This window comes from Myxine glutinosa, chromosome 5 (assembly GCF_964187855.1).
Source record: "Myxine glutinosa chromosome 5, kmMyxGlut1.1, whole genome shotgun sequence".
Taxonomy (NCBI): domain Eukaryota; kingdom Metazoa; phylum Chordata; class Myxini; order Myxiniformes; family Myxinidae; genus Myxine; species Myxine glutinosa.
Window position 1 is genome coordinate 164996520 of NC_136265.1, and position 18364 is coordinate 165014883.

The 18364-nt window shown below is 42.4% G+C and overlaps 1 protein-coding gene across 1 annotated transcript in view; it reads right to left on the bottom strand.

The window, feature by feature from the left end:
- Window positions 1–2375: 2375 nt before the first annotated feature.
- P4HTM (prolyl 4-hydroxylase, transmembrane) overlaps window positions 2376–18364 on the bottom strand; it is a 100280-nt gene continuing 84291 nt past the window's right edge. The window contains exons 6-10 of the mRNA XM_078779009.1: window positions 14112–14306; window positions 8454–8544; window positions 4522–4633; window positions 2640–2689; window positions 2376–2535 (exon numbers count right to left, since the gene is read on the bottom strand). Of these exons, the coding sequence (XP_078635135.1) occupies window positions 2485–2535; window positions 2640–2689; window positions 4522–4633; window positions 8454–8544; window positions 14112–14306 (499 nt within the window). The 3' untranslated portion in view covers window positions 2376–2484. The remainder of the gene's footprint in view (window positions 2536–2639; window positions 2690–4521; window positions 4634–8453; window positions 8545–14111; window positions 14307–18364) is intronic.

Genomic DNA, 18364 nt, shown 5'->3' on the forward strand with positions numbered 1-18364 from the left:
CTTCTACCACCTCCTTTCTGGTCTTGCACCCTCTGCTCTTTACGCACCCCCTTCAACTCCCCCCGCACGAATGCACGTTTCTCCAGAATGTATGTAGACCACCAACAACTGGTGAAACTCCCAAAATCCAGAATCACTGCTCACCGCCACTCATTAATCCATGTTTCCCCCTCCCCCCACCCTGTGGAACCAACTTCCCTCAATCTCATTCTTCCCTCCAAGTCTTCAAGACAGCTTATGTATGTCATTCCCTGTCCGAAACCATGATATTTTCTACCACCATAATAACCTTTAACCTTTGCCAAGCCCTCCTCTTTCTGGGTTTCCAGTTTTAACTTCCACTTCTGTGATTGAAAATTTGCAGCTGTATCATTTTTCCCACCCCCTGTGTCCTCTCCTTGCTCTCATTCTTCCCCACATCCCTTATTTCCCCCTAAGTCTCCCTCTATTTTGTTCTCCCTTATTACTGTTCCTTTTGTTCTGTTACATCGTGATCCGTTCTGTCTTATAGTTCCTTCATGTGCCTCGATACTATACAAAAGAAACAGAACTGTTCTTTACATATGATGCATATCTCATGAGAAAAGAAACGAGAAAATGCAGTTTGAATTTGCAAGAAGGAAATAATTGTCACCAAATATATTTTACAAAAATAAAGAATGATCTGCAATATATTGAGATCACAATGTCTTCAATATGTACACTAAACCTCATTCAATGGCCCTTTTTTGAAGGGTGTCCACAAAAATCGGTATCCATACAATTTAATTAACCTTCTTTATTATTATTTTTTATTGAATTTGATTCACATGATGTATGATCACCATGGAAAGTTTCAGATGGATATCTTTAATTTCATTGATTTGATTGAAATTGGAGCACATGCTCCAGATGTCGGCCTCTATATGCTGCAGGCACACTTGGATTCAGTGGGAAAAATAATTGTTTATTACTGCGACACATTCTGTACTGCAGTCATTGAATGAATTTTGTTAGTTATTACTGTTATTCGGTTTGTCTTCTTGAAGAATTTCGTCTGAAAACGATTTTTCTTTAGTTGTCTACGGCATGTTGACTAAATCTGCAGACAATAAACGAACTCCACTTTGCTAGCCTGCAAAAAGTAATAGGATCTCATTCGCATGGAAGAAGTTATTAGAGATAAGGTGAGGACCGTTTTTGTGGTCACCCATAATTCACCATCCGCAGATGGAGCCATTGGAAGTTCCATTGACTGGACCTATGATTTGAGCCTCAAAAACTCTGCTTTTTTATTTCATGACAAGTGAAACAATGGCTTCATGCTTCCAGTCAAGCAGATCATCCCAACAGCACAAGAAATGTTTCTTGCCTGCCTTTCGATTGTGAATACATTGCTACACTTGCCCGATATTAAGCCCGTTGGGGCCATCCGAAGTAGGAGGCATTTAGTCCTCAGGACTTGGAAAAAAGTCCAATAAAACTCACAAAACATTTGAGTTTGTTTGGGTTTAAATTTCCATTTAAAAAATAAAAATTATTGTCTGGCTTTGAGCCGCTATTTTTCAGTTCATATTCGTGTCACAGCCTGGAAGGGGAATGTTTGAACTCTCGATGCCATATTCTGATGAACTTTACTCTGTTACAGTGCAATGGTTGTGGCAAAGCAGTTTCCTAGCAAGATTATACTGGGTGGTTTGCCATTGCCTTCCCAGCAGGAGTTAGGGCAAAAATTAAGAATTTCTTCAGGTGCCGGCGATAGCTCATCTACTCTTCGCGAAGGACACTATGGGATCTTTAACGTCCACAAACTGATGCCGGCAGATGGGACATAAGCCAATATAACGTCCATCTGAGGAACGGCACACATGATGAATCAACCTGCCTGTGAAACACTGGGATGACTGTTTATAGCTAGGCCGAGACACAAAACAAGGCTAGACAGCTCAGTGGAGAGTGTGTGTACCTCAAGGCCATCCTGCCAGCCCTTAGATGACATGTGTCGGTTATAATCACAGTATAGACAAAAAGTGTCTCATGAACATATTGCAATTCTTGTCTATGGTGTACATACAATTTGTCGCTTTTCCCGGAGTAAGGGACACCATCAAGGTACAGACACTGGAACAAGGAAAGAGCTACTCCCAATCAACCTTCGAGTTGCATCTCATGATGCATTAAACACAGTCCTAAAATGTAGTTCAAACATGAATGAAAAAAACAAAAATATTGCCAAAAGAAATGTTTTGTACAACAATACATCTGCTTCAGCCTATATCAGCTGTCTTAATACCACCATCTCCATTAAATTATATTAGAGTTCACTTCGTCGTTGCTCCACTTCCCCATCAACCTTCTTCTCGAGTGAAGTTTCAGGCTTCCTATCGAGCTCAGACTCAACCATCTCTTTTGCTTGATGCTCCAAGTGAGATCCTAAAGTCGCTGGAGAATCATGTGGTAAGCACAATCCAATACGTGCCACTGCTATCCATTTCATTCCTTGTTTCACAGGGCATCCAGTGTGGAGGCCAAACTCATCCTGCTCACCAACCCATCCTAGCAGGTAGAAAAAGGCAATATGAAATGAGAGGAAAGTGACAAGTCTGTTTGGTTTAAAACAATGTAATTACAATTACAAGAGGAACATTTATATGACTTACCTCAAGGATGTAAAATACAGTCGGACCTTGACATTCGCAGGGACACATTCCTGGAAAATGCCGCGAATTTTGAATATGCGAATGTGGGGCATTATTTCAAAGAAAAAAGGGGAGATAGGTTCCTGGCACTTCATGATTCATAAGGAAAAAATAAAATCCTGTGAAAAACCACGAATACATGGAGCGCATGGCCGCAAATGTCAAAGCAAACCACGAATATGCCCGCGAAAAACCGCAAATGCCAAATGGGGTGGTGAGGGATGCTTTACGTGCACGTATAGCTGTTTTATGCACGACGTGTGGAAGATGCTTTTAGAAGTGATGTGTGCTGCTGGTGGGAATTTTTTTTGCGCCCACGAAAAACTGAATACGCAGGACACAAGGCTGCAAATATAGAAGCAGGTCGCATTGTATCACCGCGAATACGCGGAACCCGCAAATGTGGGACCACAATTGTCAGGGTCAGATTGTACATTAAAACAGTTAAATATAACTACTATTGTGTTGAAAAGGTGTAAATCAAACTAAAAATGAAAAATACATTTGAACTGCTTCACCTAACATTTGGAACCTGTTTTGGTAGTGGTTCGTGTGCAGCTTGTGGCTGCTGGTTGTATCATTTTCTGGGGGCATGGCCACCACTGATGCAAAGCCTCTCGAAAGCCAGTCATCTGGTACTCATTTTGCCGACCTCGGAACGATGACAGGCTGAGTCAACCCCACCTGGCGTTAATTCAACGGGATTCGAACTCAGGACCTTAGGATCCCACGTCCGCCGCCCTAACCATTAGGCCAACACCAGGTGATATCACATAAGGTGATAAGACATATCCTGGACAGACCATATATCAAAGCTGACTGCCAAAGCCAGCCAAAAGCTGAGCACTCTGTTGTACCAAGTCCTCCTTTGGAATTCTTAACTCCCCACAGCCACCAAGGCCTTTGCCTGAAGCTCAAATGAGTGCTGCTCTCCTGTATAGGCTCACTCCTGGCCGCAGTATAATCCAAAGCTCTGAACATCATTGGCATTTCCCACAAGGAAGCAGAAGCAGGTCTGATGCTTTCCCACTGCAGACAGGTTGGGGGAATCTCTGTATTCTGTTGCGTCTTTGCGTCTTGATTCCTCCACACTTTTGTGGCAATGTCCATCCTCCATCCCTACAAGTCACACGTATTTTTCCAGCAAATCTCTCCTTGTGAAACTCACAAAATTCATCATCACCGCTCACCTCCATTCCTTTGTCCCTCTTTCTTTGGCCTGAAAAAACGTCCTTCTTCTGTTTGCTCCGAGCTTAGATCTTGGCAACCTTCCCTCCAGGGCTTCAAATCACAGTGCACCACCACTTCTTAGTTCATCATCCATCCCTACCTGTTGTCTTTTCTATCTCCATTAGCCTCCACCCTCCCTTCCCCTTTACATCTTCCTATCTATATTTGCAGGTTGCTATGTTTCCTTCTTTAGGTTGGTGGTGGCTTCATGGTTAATGTTGGCTTAGGATCTTGAGGTCCTCAGTTCAAGCCCCAGCCAAGCCAAAATATCACTGGGAGAGTTGACTCAACCTACCATCCTTCCAAAGTCAGCAAAATGAATACCAGCATGCTGGAAAAATTGAGCCAGTCGAGTATCCTGCATTGGAGCGGCAACTCATCCAGGATTGTGCCCCCAAGCCAATGAAACTGCCTTGGCAGCCCTATGCGCCTGATGGCATGAGGATTATCCATCCATCATCCCCGTTTCCTTCTCTATCCCTGCTGTTTGTTCATCCCTCTGTTGTATCCGTATGCTATTTTACTTCTCTATTATCAGTGTGTTGCCTTCTACCTGCCCTGAGCTTAGACTTTGTAAACAAAGATATAAATAGAATGGTGTCACATCCCTCACCTTTTCCATCTGGAAGATAGTTGTACCACAAAAGAAGTGAGCCAGCTTGAGGTGATATCCGTAAATTTCCATGTTCACAAGCATGACTGGCTTCAAGTAAAGGCAAGGTGTCCTGAAAGAGCAATAATTTATGGAGTCAGGAAAGTAAACATGGAAGGAGCATGGGAAGAGTGGGGTTGGGGAGGAGGGGGAGGATGGCGAAAGTGAATCTGAATGAAAGGATAGAGTGATGGAATCATCCTATATTACAGGGAAATGATTGGTAGGAATGGGGGAAGAATATAGCAGCCATGTCAAAGCAGTCAGGACTATTTGGTGAGAACTATTCTTTTCTTCTCCCACGGAATCCATCTTTCAGTCAATGTATAAAATATCAGTGTTTTCATCATATTATTCACAGACTTTAGGTTGGTGACACCTTTAGCTCGTGTTAACAAGAAATCATTCTGCCTTAGAGAAACATATATGGACAGCCACAGTAGGCTTGGCCAAAGAATGAAGAAAAAAATTGGAATTACAGTAATTGGAACCAGCACATCGTGGTTATAATATGTAATTCACATTAAAATAAATAATGAAACAAAAAGGGCAAATTAACATTAATAACTACAAACTGGGAAGGCAAGGGCAAACCACCCAGTATTACGCTCGCCAGGAAACAGCTTTGGCAGCACCAACGCTCTGTAAAGATATACCATTCTAATCATCTATTACACTTCCCCTTCTTCGTTAAAAATGAATCAAAAACTCATTGTGCCTGCTATTTCCTTCCTTTGCTCATTCTTTATATCTTTCATTATCAATATCTGCTGATATAACTAATTTGCTTTATACTTGAAAAGCTTTTCATTATATTTTAAGGTTCATTTTCTCTCCGATACGAACGCCTCACATTTTTTGTCTTCCTCATCTCAATCTCCTCCAGTTCTTCATACAACTTGTTTTCTAAATTTGTCGATCACACAAACGCTTGGTCCATGGATCATCCCTCTGACCTTATAGCATGACTTGCTTCCGCTTTCAATAACCTTTCATTTCATTCCCCTTCATGATGTCTGTCTTTGTTTGTCATAATTAGAGATCATGAGAAGTACAGTCTGCAGAGAATACAGGCACACAACCATTGATGTCTCCCATTCTGTACCCCACATGCGTCCTACACCCTCCATTGCATGACCCATACCCCCCACCATGCGTCCCCCCCCCCCCCCCCACCTCATACAGGGACTTCAATGTGCCATATCAGATTGGATCACCATCTCTCCAGCAGCTGATATCGATTCCACATGGCAATACTTTCATCTTTCACAAAACTTTCTCTCATGCATTAGTTTATCACATCCAGTCTGCCACTTTCCTATTCATTTAATTTGTCAGTCACTATTTAAAGGGGCCAACTCCAAGCATTTACAGTATGTGGGTGATGTTCTTGTTGTCATAACCAACAAGAACATCACCCACATACAACACCAATATACTGTTTATAACCGTTTACGCATTTGTCCCAGGCCTTCCACTTGTCGAGTGGCATGCCCTTCGTCTCCACCTCTTCAGGTTTTGACCCCTTTTTGCCGCTATCGGTAGGGGATTGATCACCATCAAGTTATGTAGACAGTCGAGTCATCCATCTCTCCGATGTCATTCCTTGAGGAGCCCCAGTTTTTGAGATCCACTCCCTTCATGTCTGTGCTCTGGCCTCAGGCAATTGCACTAACTTCAACAATGCCAATCAGAACCACACCATCCATTAATGCGACATACATTTGCATGGCTGACCCCGCTGTCACATGGCCACTCATCTTGGGAGCACCCACAGCCACCACGAGGCCACCCAGACATTTTAGTAAAGAATACTTTACTTGAGTCTTCAATCGGATGCTTGAAGGTCCAAAAAACATGGCTGGGACCAAAAACTGCCCAATCAAGCTGCCCATCCTGTCTGTCAAAATGAGAGCCATATCGCCACATCAGACAACTCTCAGACAAGACATCACACTCAGGCATGCTGTGAGGGCCAAAGGGAATCCAAGTTGCAGTACCAGATATGCGGAGGCCAGACTGCCGGCGACCTTCCCTCCCGAGCCCAGCAGTCACAAGCTGACTCAGAGGCTCCAACTCATTGACCAGACTCAGCACAGATACTTTATTGTCCATTGGATGCTGTTTGGCCAATGCTGCTGCCTTGTTAGTCGCTCTGGATCCCTTCTCGCCCATCACGACCTTTATATTATCAAACAGATCTGACTTATCCAATAAATGGTCGAAATGATTCATAATTGCACAGCTGAAACTAACAATCGCATTTTTCTTACAATTGATGAAACTAACAACTCTTGAAATTTTCCCAGCAAAAACCCTCGTCAAGTACCTGATTGCACTCTGATGCTGTGCGTTCCATTGTATTGTGATCGTGCTGTGCTAAGACGGTGTGATGCAAGATGGCGGTCTTTCCTATTATTTACTCTAAAACTATTCTCCAAATCCTGTTACTGCCCAACATAGTAAAAAGCATGTGTCTCTTTATCAATGCTCTTCGTTATTTTAATTATTCCCATGATATTTCCACGTAATTGCCTTGTCTAACAGGATGGTTTAGAGGTAGTACACTTGCCTTTGAGGTGTCTAGCTTGGCCCAACTATGAACTGTCAGACTGCTACTTTGCAGGCAGGAGGTTGTATCACAAAGTGCACCATCCCTCTGATGAATGCTAATCTGAGGACCATATGCTCACAATGGCTGATGGAATTCTGGCCAAATTCCAAATCTCTTCCCTAATCCACATCGTTTGAATGTCAGAACCAGCCAGGTCATGAAAGACATGAGGCAAACGTCTTCAACTGACCACACAATCAAGTTACAGTCATAGTAGTTATCCTTGTAATAACCTATTTTCTAAAGTCAAAAGTCCAGTTTTCCTCAGTGACTCCTCGTAGTTTCATTTATGTTGTCGTGAAATCAATCTGGTAGCTCCATGCAGAAACTCATTCCATGGTAGCTACATCCTTCCTCAACCTGACTGACCAACACTGAGTGCATAGTCGAGATGAGGCTTCAATAAGCTCCTGTATAACACAGTAACACCACCACCTTTGCTCTATAAACGATGTGCCTGTGAATAGAAGCTAAAATCTTATTTGTTTTTCCCATTGCTGCCTAGCACTGCGCTGACTGCTTCGGCCCTCCATCATCGACAACCACTCCTAGATCTATCTCTGGTGTAACACACTCCAAAGGCGCCCCTTGCATTGTGTAGCCCTACTTTTATAATTTTTTTCAAAGTGCATATATGTTGGATGCATTTGCATCCTCGACCTGAGGATCCTTCTGTGATGTTGCAATGACCAACAATCTACACGTCCAACATTACCTGATGATCGTGCATCATTATTCTTCTGCCTTCACATACCAATTCTCTTTTGGTTTACTTTCTCCTTCACCTTATTTTGTCCCATTGCACCTGTTCATCTTTACACTCCTCTTACACTTCCATCCCAAAAGCCAACCTCACCATTCATCGGTTTCTTTTTCTTCTCCCTCAATTGCGAAACTCCCTGCCCTTACATCCCTGCTCCCTCGAATGAACAAAAGCCAGGGTCCATTGCCACATTTTCTTGTTTCTGTCCATTATATCCATATATTCCTTTTCATTCAAATGTTCAATAAACCCTCCAATTTGTGTTTTCTCCTACATCTGACTATTTTCCTTCTTCTCCCTTCCTCTATTGATTTATTCCCACTTTTCCTAACTGCTCCACTGTTAATCTTGTCTTTGAATAAAGAAAACAGAAAGATTTTCAATTAATGGATATAAATTAGTGACAAGTATACATGTATATAATAATATAGAGACCTTGCTAGAATAATGAACCAAAAATAATTGCATGGTTCAAATATAGTGAAAGCTCCTCATAGAGTGAGCGTGTGGACTTACCTGAGCATTGTACGTCTGGTTGTCCGCAACTGGAAACATGGTCTCTCCACCCTCTGTGATGTTTGTTAGATACAAAATTGCTGTAATGTATCTGAGTAGATATAAAATAGACAAGTGAAGGAAAAATGTAAATTTCTTCCTCTTATTTTCAAAAAAAAAAAAAAAAAATCAGGGAAAAATAAATGGCTATCCCAACAAGCAGTGTGGTAAAAATGACTTGTCCATTCATTCAATAAGTTTCCAGGACACTCATGATTCCCAATCAATGTGAAGCTGTGAAAGTAGCAAATACCTACTTTCATAGCTTGATATGGACAGACACTAAGATAAGTCGCAAAGTTATTCATGGCTTACGATATAGTGGGCACTGCACTGTGGCTGACCCTGAGTGACACTGGCTCTGTAATGTTCTGTTGCTGTTCAGTCTGTACACCAATGGACGTGTGGCTCTCAAAGAAGTGTGTAACTTTATTAAGTACGCGGACGATACCGCCATTGTTGGTTGTCTTTCCAATCAATCGTCCTTTGTATCTTACCTCGATGAGATTGACACATTGACGAAGTGGTATGGGGACTCTTGTCTCACTCTGAATGTGTGCAAAACCAACGAGATGATTTTGGATTTTCAAAAAGGCCACAATAATGAGCATTTGACCATAAATTGTGGAAATTGTTAACAAATTCAAATAGCTGGACACTATTATCGATAACAAGTTAACTTTTGATGAAAATACCGATGCTGGGTACAATAAATCAATGAAAAGATTGTATCTTATCAGGAGGTTGAATTAATTGGATGTTACACGTGAGGCGGACGTTGACCAATTCCTTGCCGATAAGTATTTTGTCATTTCATTTTTTCTTGGTATAGTTATCTAAATGTGCGAAATAAGTCTCGACTGAGAAAGGTCATTACGCTGGCATTTTAAGTGGATGAACCTTCAATCTGTATGGAGTCTCTATATTTGCGAGCATTGAAGAGGAAGTCGATGCATGTTTGTACCGATTAAAGTTACTTCTTGAACAGACTTCTTGAAAAACTGCCATCAGCGAGACGCTTTCATTATACGCTTATCAAGAAGAACATTTTCAAAAAGTAATTTGTACCGTGTGCAATTCAAGTGTTAAATTCAAAATCTTAGCCATTTTGCTGTTCAGTACATCTTCCATGTTTTACCTGATATTCTTACTCTTTTGATGTTTCATGTTTTTACATGATGTTTTAAACTTGGGGCATCACTGAAGAGGAACTTCCCTGGATACAGGACAATTAAGATTGTTATTATGTTACATACAGGACAACGGTGGTAAGATATATTAATGTGCTTTTACATGAATTACAAGAACATTGGGAAATCTCTACAGTTTATACTTTTAGATTTCTTCATCTTCGTTCATATGCAGCACAAGGCTATGGGGTGCCATCATTGGCTGAGGCTGTAGCTGTGCAGCTGATGCAATGCTCCTGTAGGTTAGGGCAGGAATTTGGAATTTGTTCATGGTGCCGGCGATAGTTCACCTACTCTTCGCGAAGGACACCGTGGGATCTTTAATGTCCACCAATTAATGTCAGCAGACGGGATGCCAGTTTAACGTCCATCCGAGCGACAATCACAAAAAGTCCGTTGTTAGACAATTATGTTCTTGCCTGAGTGTGAGGTGTGATTAGGTCAAACGCAGGTAGAAACTAATTTGTTTTTGGCTCTTCAACTTATCAGCAATATTTTAAAATATTTAAGTTGGTGTACTGGGAGCCAGTGTAATGTCTTTAGGATTGGAATAATATGATCACATTTACCAGGTTGCATAGCTAACCCCCGCTCTAGCAGGGAAAATGGCCTTAAAATGCCTGTTGTGTGTTACCAGGTTGTATAAGGGCCTCGCCAACATATGAATACGTTGTAAGGGCATGTACATGCAGGTACGCCTGCTAACAGTGAGCTGCAGCAACCCAAGCCCCACAGTACAAGAGTGTAAACAAGATTACCAAATTACACCGTCGAATTTGGACTCGGTTTGGATTCCTTAAGATTGTGCCAAATTATGCAGATAAAGAGTAAACCAATAACAGATGTGTGTGGAGCATTATGGTTTGTGTACCTAATACAGTACAGTTGTGTGTACGAGGGTAAGTTTTTAACTGCAAAACTATATTTTCTTTTCTCATCTTAAATCATCCTTTGGATGGTATGCCTGCTGCATTCAAGAAGAAAAACGTTTGCATTTGAATTGGCATTTGAAAACGTAGAGGTAAAACATTGCATGTTGAATGAGGCAGACGATACTCTTGTGGTCTTGGCCCACCCAGTATGACCATTCCATGCTTGGCACTCATCTTTCACTTGCCGATGAAAAAGGGAGCACCCACAATATGCCGCATACAATAACCATCTCGTAAAACACCCACCAGCCCTCCCTCCCCCAGGCCACCTGCAAGGTGCATACAGTCCATCATCTATCCCCTTCTGGTAAAACTCCCAAAATCCTGAATTACTGCTCACCTCCACTCATTTGTTCCTCGTTTTCCCCCACATATGGAATCAAGTTGCACATTCTCTTCAATATCTATCTTCCCTCCAGGTCTTCAAGACAGCTGTTCACCACCATCTCGGATCATCCCCCATCCAAATCCATGAGCTTTCCTGCACCCGTTAAACTACCTCCCAACCCACCCCCCCAAATTTTGCTTCTGTATCCATTTTGTCCCTCAGCCCTGTTGCTGGCATTTCCACCTTCTCTCTCTGCTGTTCCTTTTGTTATGTTGCATCCTAATCTGTTCTGTGTTCTTGCTCTTCCATGAGCCTCGACTCTATATATAAAATAGAAAAACATTTATGCGACACAATAAAACAATGGCAATGCCGCACTCATTTGGAAACTTCTCAAAACTTCCTTGCTATTGACTAAGGCTTTCCTTATTTTTCGAACAGATTTTGTATGATTACAGTCTGCAACTAGAACGGCACTCGGTAGAGAGCGTACCTCTGCCAGACTGAACAGTTTATGTTTTGTATCCCACTGATAGGCCGAATCTGGATCTGGAACTGAACCAAAATTGAATTGGCTTGTTATTGTTACCTAGCCAACCCATCTACCTGGTTTTGTCACAACTCGTCCACAACCTTTTCAAAATATCATACTATATATAGTTTTTGTCCCCATCTCTCAATGGCGAAGAATCACTTAAGGATAAAAAAATTCTCGAATCTGGATCCGGATCATCACAAAAAATTGAAATAACCCCTCCATGTCACACAACCAACCTATCCACGAAGAGTCGTCCTAATACATCCATAACTTTTTGAGATATCGTTCTAAATATCATTTTGGCCCAATCTCTCGATGGTGAAGAATTACTATAAAATTCCAGTATCCGGATCCGGATCTTCACCAAAATCTAATTTCTTCCTCGTCACACACCCAACATTTTAACCAAATTTTTGTGCAAATCCATCCACAACTTTCTTGAGATATCTTGTTCACAGACAAACAAACGAACAAGAAAGACGTTGTGCAGAACACGTATTTCTAAACTTCAGGTTCGTTTTACGATTCATGTTCCGATTTGTGTTCAAAATATAACATTCAATTGAAATCAAGTTGTTCCTCAATCATAAACCGACGTTTGTGGATGGACGGGTGGACAGACAGACAGAAGTGAAGCAATTGCTTAACCCCACTTTTCGCTCTGCATGCGAAAAGGGTAATAATTTCGGGGTAATAATTTGGATGTGCTGATATTGGAGAAAGCAATAACATAAATTTAGGTCCATGGGGAGGAAGTATGACACAGGTCTCAATCATTCCTATTTCCTGTGAAGAGGTCTATACATCCGCATCCTCCATAATAATTTGATCGACATCTTCACCGAGTCGTCTAATATGATTTTTACAGGTAAACAAATCTCTTTATTCCACTGTGTTCACTTGCACTTTGTTGTCATGAGTTAATGGAGGCTGAGTTGACTCTTGCCGATTTGAATGTGCAGTAAAGTGGGATAAGCAAATTGATGGGGGATTTTAATTGCCATGTGATGGACAGTACAAGTAGCTCCAGAAAAAACGGTTCTACTTGAAACTGGAGGTATTCCAGTTGGCTGTGTTCAAATTGGTGAAAATGGTCGACATGGACCCTATTAAAATGATTGAATTTGAGGTGAAGGGTGTTCAAACTATTGAGATTCGATCATAGTTAATAATGCCTCTACTATGGTTGTACACCATGTAAAAAGATACAAAAAACAATGACAAATAAACAAATCAGGCCGAGAAAAAAAAAAAACTTCAGATAATAATAATAATAATAATAATACATTTATTTTATATTGCGCTTTTCAAGAAGCCCAAAGACGCTTTGACAGAGTACAAAAAAACAAGTGCAAAAAGACAAAAATAAATAGGTAAATAATCAAAGCAAAAGGAAGGAGGAGGAGGAGAGATAGTCAGGGGTTAAATGCTGTGGGTTAAATGTTAAATGCAGTGTTGAACAGGTGGGTCTTGAGTGATGTTTTGAATGTGGCGAGTGAGGAGGAGTCTCTGATGGTGTGAGGTAGTGAGTTCCAGAGGGTGGGAGCAGCGATGGAGAAGGCCCTGTCCCCCCAGGATCTGAATTTGGTCTGGATGAGGGGGGGGGACAGGGGGGGGACGGGGGGGGGGGGGACAGGAGGTTGGCGCCAGCAGAGCGGAGGTTGCGGGTGGGAGTGTGTCTGGAGAGGAGGTCAGTCAGGTAGGATGGGGCCAGGTTATGGAGTGCTTTGTAGGTCAAGAGGAGGATTTTGTACTGGATTCTCTGGGAGATGGGGAGCCAGTGAAGCTTATAAAGGACGGGGGTGATGTGGTCACGGGTCCGGGAATGGATGAGTAGACGGGCAGCGGAGTTCTGAATGTATTGGAGTTTATTGATGATTATTGAGGGTGAGCCATAGAGGAGGCTGTTGCAGTAGTCCAGACGGGAGGTGATGAAGGCGTGGATGAGGGTTTCTGCAGCCATGGAGGAGAGGGATGGATGGAGACGGGCGATGTTTTTCAGGTGAAAGAAGGTTGTCTTTGTGATCTGTTTAGTGTATTTGTCGAAGGAGAGGGTTTGATCGAAGATGATGCCAAGATTCCGGATGTGAGGGGAGGTGGATACTGGGAAACCGTCAATGTTGAGGGCAAAGTTATGGGTGGATTTGGTGAGCGTTTTTGGGCCAATGATGATTATTTCAGATTTATCATAGTTAAGTTTGAGGAAGTTGATTTGAAGCCAGGATTTTATTTCAGTGATGCAGTTTGTCAGGACAGAGTGGGTGGCGGTGGAGATGGACTTGGTGGAGATGAAAAGCTGGATGTCATCGGCGAAGCAGTGGAATTGGAGACCATGACGGCGGATTAAGTGACCAAGGGGGGACAGGTACAGGATGAAGAGGAGGGGGCCGAGAACTGAACCTTGGGGGACACCTTGGGGGAGGGGAGCAGTGGGGGATTTGCAGTTATTGATGGAGATGAACTGGCGTCTGTCAGAGAGGTAAGATTTGATCCAAGAGAGGGCAGTGCCGGTAATGTTAAAGGTGTTAAAGGTTAAAGGTGTTAAAGATAGGTCCAAAGTCAACGATAAAACAACTGTATTAACCAATCACCGCTATTCTGATTGGTCTACAAACTATGCATGCTCCCCACCGTGGTGGGGCCTGCTCACGTTGCTCCCATTGCTTGAAATGGGTAGGGGATTCACAAGGCGGTGGTTTTGGAGAGCCTTCCGTGCCTTCCACATCTCCATGAGTATGGTACATCGCCCCGATGTCAAAGCGAAGGACCTGCAAGGCCTGAGGTGGCCCAACGTATGTTGGAGGAAGTCGAGAAGCACGTACAAGTCTGTGGTTTGTAAAAAGCAAAGAGCCAAGCGATTTGAAATCTATCAAAAACAATTAACCAACACAAAAGGCAAAAGAAAAACATTTAATTGAAGATCACAAGACCCTCTTGAGGTCACAATAAGCACTTTTCTTGAAATGAATGAATCCTCAGGGAGAAGTTGGAAATCTCAGCAAACATGACCATCTAATAAACGATCCCAGAAAAGAAGACCTGGCAGGAAACCCATAGTAATAGTATTATAAAAACACGACAACACTGCAGAGGGTATATGAGAATGAGGGATTCTGGGATCAAAACAAAACAAAGTAAGTTCCCGAACTTAAATTACGACAAGAATCGTCTCATATAAAATGGTCTACATTTTCTCAAATAACTCGTCTGCGGTCACTTAACATTAAACTGAAAATATATTTGTCTTTGTAAGACATTCGAACGGTTCATATTTAAATTGCACAAGTGTGACTGGACAGAAGTTTTATGGATAAAAATATCTCACATTATGACTGGATAAAATAAGAACGAGCTTGTTATGTGCAGAGTATTATCCATTAATAAATGGAGAACAAGAGGAAGGTCAACTTAACTACGTTTGGCATCTGCCACTTGAGGTACCAACATGATTTGCATGACAACCAGTAAAACAAAGATCAATTTGGAGGAGCTCCTCTTTAGTTACCAGAAAAATTCACACCTCCCCCACCCTCTCCCCTTACCAGTCTCATCCTCCTTCCCTTTCAGATTCCTCATCCAGAATAAATGTGCAAATGGGCCATTTATTGATTAAGGGAAAAATATGGATGACATTTTGACCTCCTCCACCCTTGTACATACCAGTCTGAACAACACACACACACATATACACACACACACACACACACACACACACACACACACATATACACACACACACACACACACATATACACACGTTTCACTCTACCAAATATCAGGAATTCTGAGATTCAGGCTTCACCCTAGAATTCCCACCATCCCCAACAAGAATGACTCAGATTCAGATTGTTAAGAGTAATTGATACAAGAACATACACACTGTAGAGGAGGTGCTGGAAGCTAATGTGGGATGGGGAAAAAAGATACAAGAAAGCTGCATGACCCATTTCTGGTGCATATAATGTGCAAACTGTGACACAGAGCTGTACTACTACTCAGCGTGCCCACAGGTGGCGGATTGTGGAATGACCTTCAGTGAAGTTTATCCGCATAATACACAGGGGTATCTCTGATGAATAAGCAGCCATGGACCAAGCAGCGGTGGCTGCACCACCAGGATGTGGTGGCACCAGCAGGTGACAATGCTTCCCATTAAAAAATAATGACATATATCCTTTGACGGTGTTGCAACATGGCGAGTATAGGCCGACCGCCATTATAATAACCAACTTAGTCCCTAATCATGAGTTTATTACAAGACCTCAACTGTGGAACAGTCAACTGAAGATATTTGATTTCAATGGCTGTTGCAGACGAACGAGATCTCCAATTGCCTTGGTCTCCTTGCCATTGGATCAAGGGTCATGTTCTGGCAAGTACCGTGTGGAAGCCGGTGTGCAATGGATGGTTTCTCCATGGCAAATAAATCATGCAGAGGCATCTTCACAGATATTTACAGACTCACAGATAGAATAACCATGGAAGAATATCATCGTCAAATAGAGGGATAGCTGAAGAAGAAGAGAAGAATTGCAAATGGATGATTGAACTAGAAAGATCATAGAACACCATACCCTGCACGGTCTTGAGAAAAAGGCCATGAGAAGGGTATTTTCAACTCTTCCTTTGCATTTCCGAGCACGATCTATATTTCGTACGAGCTTAGATTTTGTCTAAATCTCGATATTCCCCAACGATGAGAGCGCGAGCAGAAAATTTGATTGGTCGAGATGGCGCACTATTTTGTCTAAGTAGTGGTAAATTGGAGGTTTTTGGAAGTTCCATCAAGGCAATTCACGTTCTACAGTGTTCAAGTGAATACCTAATTCAATTAAAATAAAATGTTTTCAATGGTGTAGAAATAACAAAACTTTTTTTCCGAATTTTACCGCCATTGAGGCAACGTCTTTTACACCACCTTGTTTAACATATTCAATTAGTTATTTGTGCTTGGTGCTTGTGTCCTTTATGACGTCCCTAAAAAAACAGTAACTTTCCAGTTTAGAATGATTTTCAATTTTGCTTCACTGGTAGGCAAAGTAAAAAAAAAACAAAAAAACTTGCTACCTCTGTGCACATGCACACATGTGACGAGATTCCATACAGTTTGCCAAATTCAGAGCCAATGTACTGCTAAACTGCAGATTTGTGTTCCGATTCGTGTTTTACAGTATTCAAAATACATATTATTCAATTGAAATCAAGTTCCTTGATCATCGGCTGATGTCTGTAAAAAGGAACAGAGAACCAATTGCCTAATCCCACTTTGCATTTCACATGTGGGGTAGTTATATCAATTGCACTACCTATGGAGGCTGCCATTCTCAAAAGCAGTATCTTGAGGCCAATTATCTTTATCATTTAGTAGATGATTCCATGTCATGTGCAACAGTTCCCCATCCTAGTCCCAGATTGGCAGTTAGTACAGATCACAGCAAATCTTTTGAATTTTTCTTTAAAAGACCTAATGCCTGAGATTTTTTTTTTTTTTTTTTTTTTTTTGTATACAGAATCGAGGCTCGTGAAAGAGCTAACATTTATCAAACAAACAAATCAAACAAACAAGCAAGCAAAGTATATAAAAAAGGGAGCGGCAGACAAGATGGGGAGAGAGGGGGAGGAAGCACACAAACGCAACATTTGAGAGCAGGGACATCGGGAGATGTGTGGGAGGGAGAGGGCTTGGGGGGAGGCAGGATAGGTATAAAACGCAAGGACACCAAGGACTTCCAGGAAAGCAGTTGGTATTTCAAAAAAGTGGATTTGGGGTTAAATTAGCAGGGGTAGAAAATATCAATGTTTTGGATTGGGGAACATAAGAGATGGTGGTGAACAGCTGTTTTAAAGACCTGGAGGGAGGAGTGGGATTGAAGAGAGTGAGGGAGTTTGTTCCAGAGGCGGGAGAAAAGAGGAATGAAGGAGTGAAGGTGAGCAGAGAGTCTTGATTTTGGCAGTTTAACCATAAGAGGGTTGCAGGCAGATCTTGTGCGACCTGTAGGAATATTTGGGGGACAGAGCACAGACAGGGCTGGGGGGGCTAGACCGGAGAGGAGTCGGTAGAAGACGGAAAGACCACCAACCTGCCTGCGGTGAGTAAGTGAAAGGCCCTCAGAGATAGCGTCATCGCGGGAGATTCCAATGATTCTGAACGCTTTGGTTTCAACAGCGTGAAGACGAGCTAGGTGTGAGGCAGGAGCACCAGCCCAGAGGGGAGAGCAGTACTCCATTGAGCTGTGGATGAAAGCCTTGTATATGGTGAGGAGCTCAGGTGTGCCAAGGAAGGACTTCGCACAATGGAGGATGCCCAGTCGGCGACTGACTTTGGAGGCCAGCTTGGAAATTAGACAGGAAATTAGAAATTCCAAACAGGAAATTAGAGCCGTCTCCCTTGACATTTCACGTGCCTTCGATACGGTCTGGCACCCTGCTCTGCTCACCAAACTCTCCTCCTTTGGTATCCATGGAAATCTCCACGCATGGCTGGCGGACTTCCTCTCTGGTCGTAGTCAACGTGTGGCCCTGAATGGGTTTCTCTCATCTCCTCTTCCTGTTCAGGCTGGAGTTCCCCAAGGTAGTGTTCTGGGCCCTGTGCTTTTTCTGGTCTTCATCAATGATCTCTCTGACTCTCTTGAAAATCCTCTCTATCTCTTTGCTGACGACTCTACTCTCTGTCGCTCCATTCCTCATCTCTCAGATCGGCAGTCTGCAGCCTCCTCACTCTCTGCAGACCTGGACAAAATCACAGACTGGGCAAACAAATGGAACATGTCTTTCAATCCTGATAAATCTCACACTCTTACGATGTCTCTCCGAAAAGACCGACTGGAAAACCCTCCCATCCACTTTCTGAATAATCCTCTCCAAGAAGTTCTGTCACTCAAGCT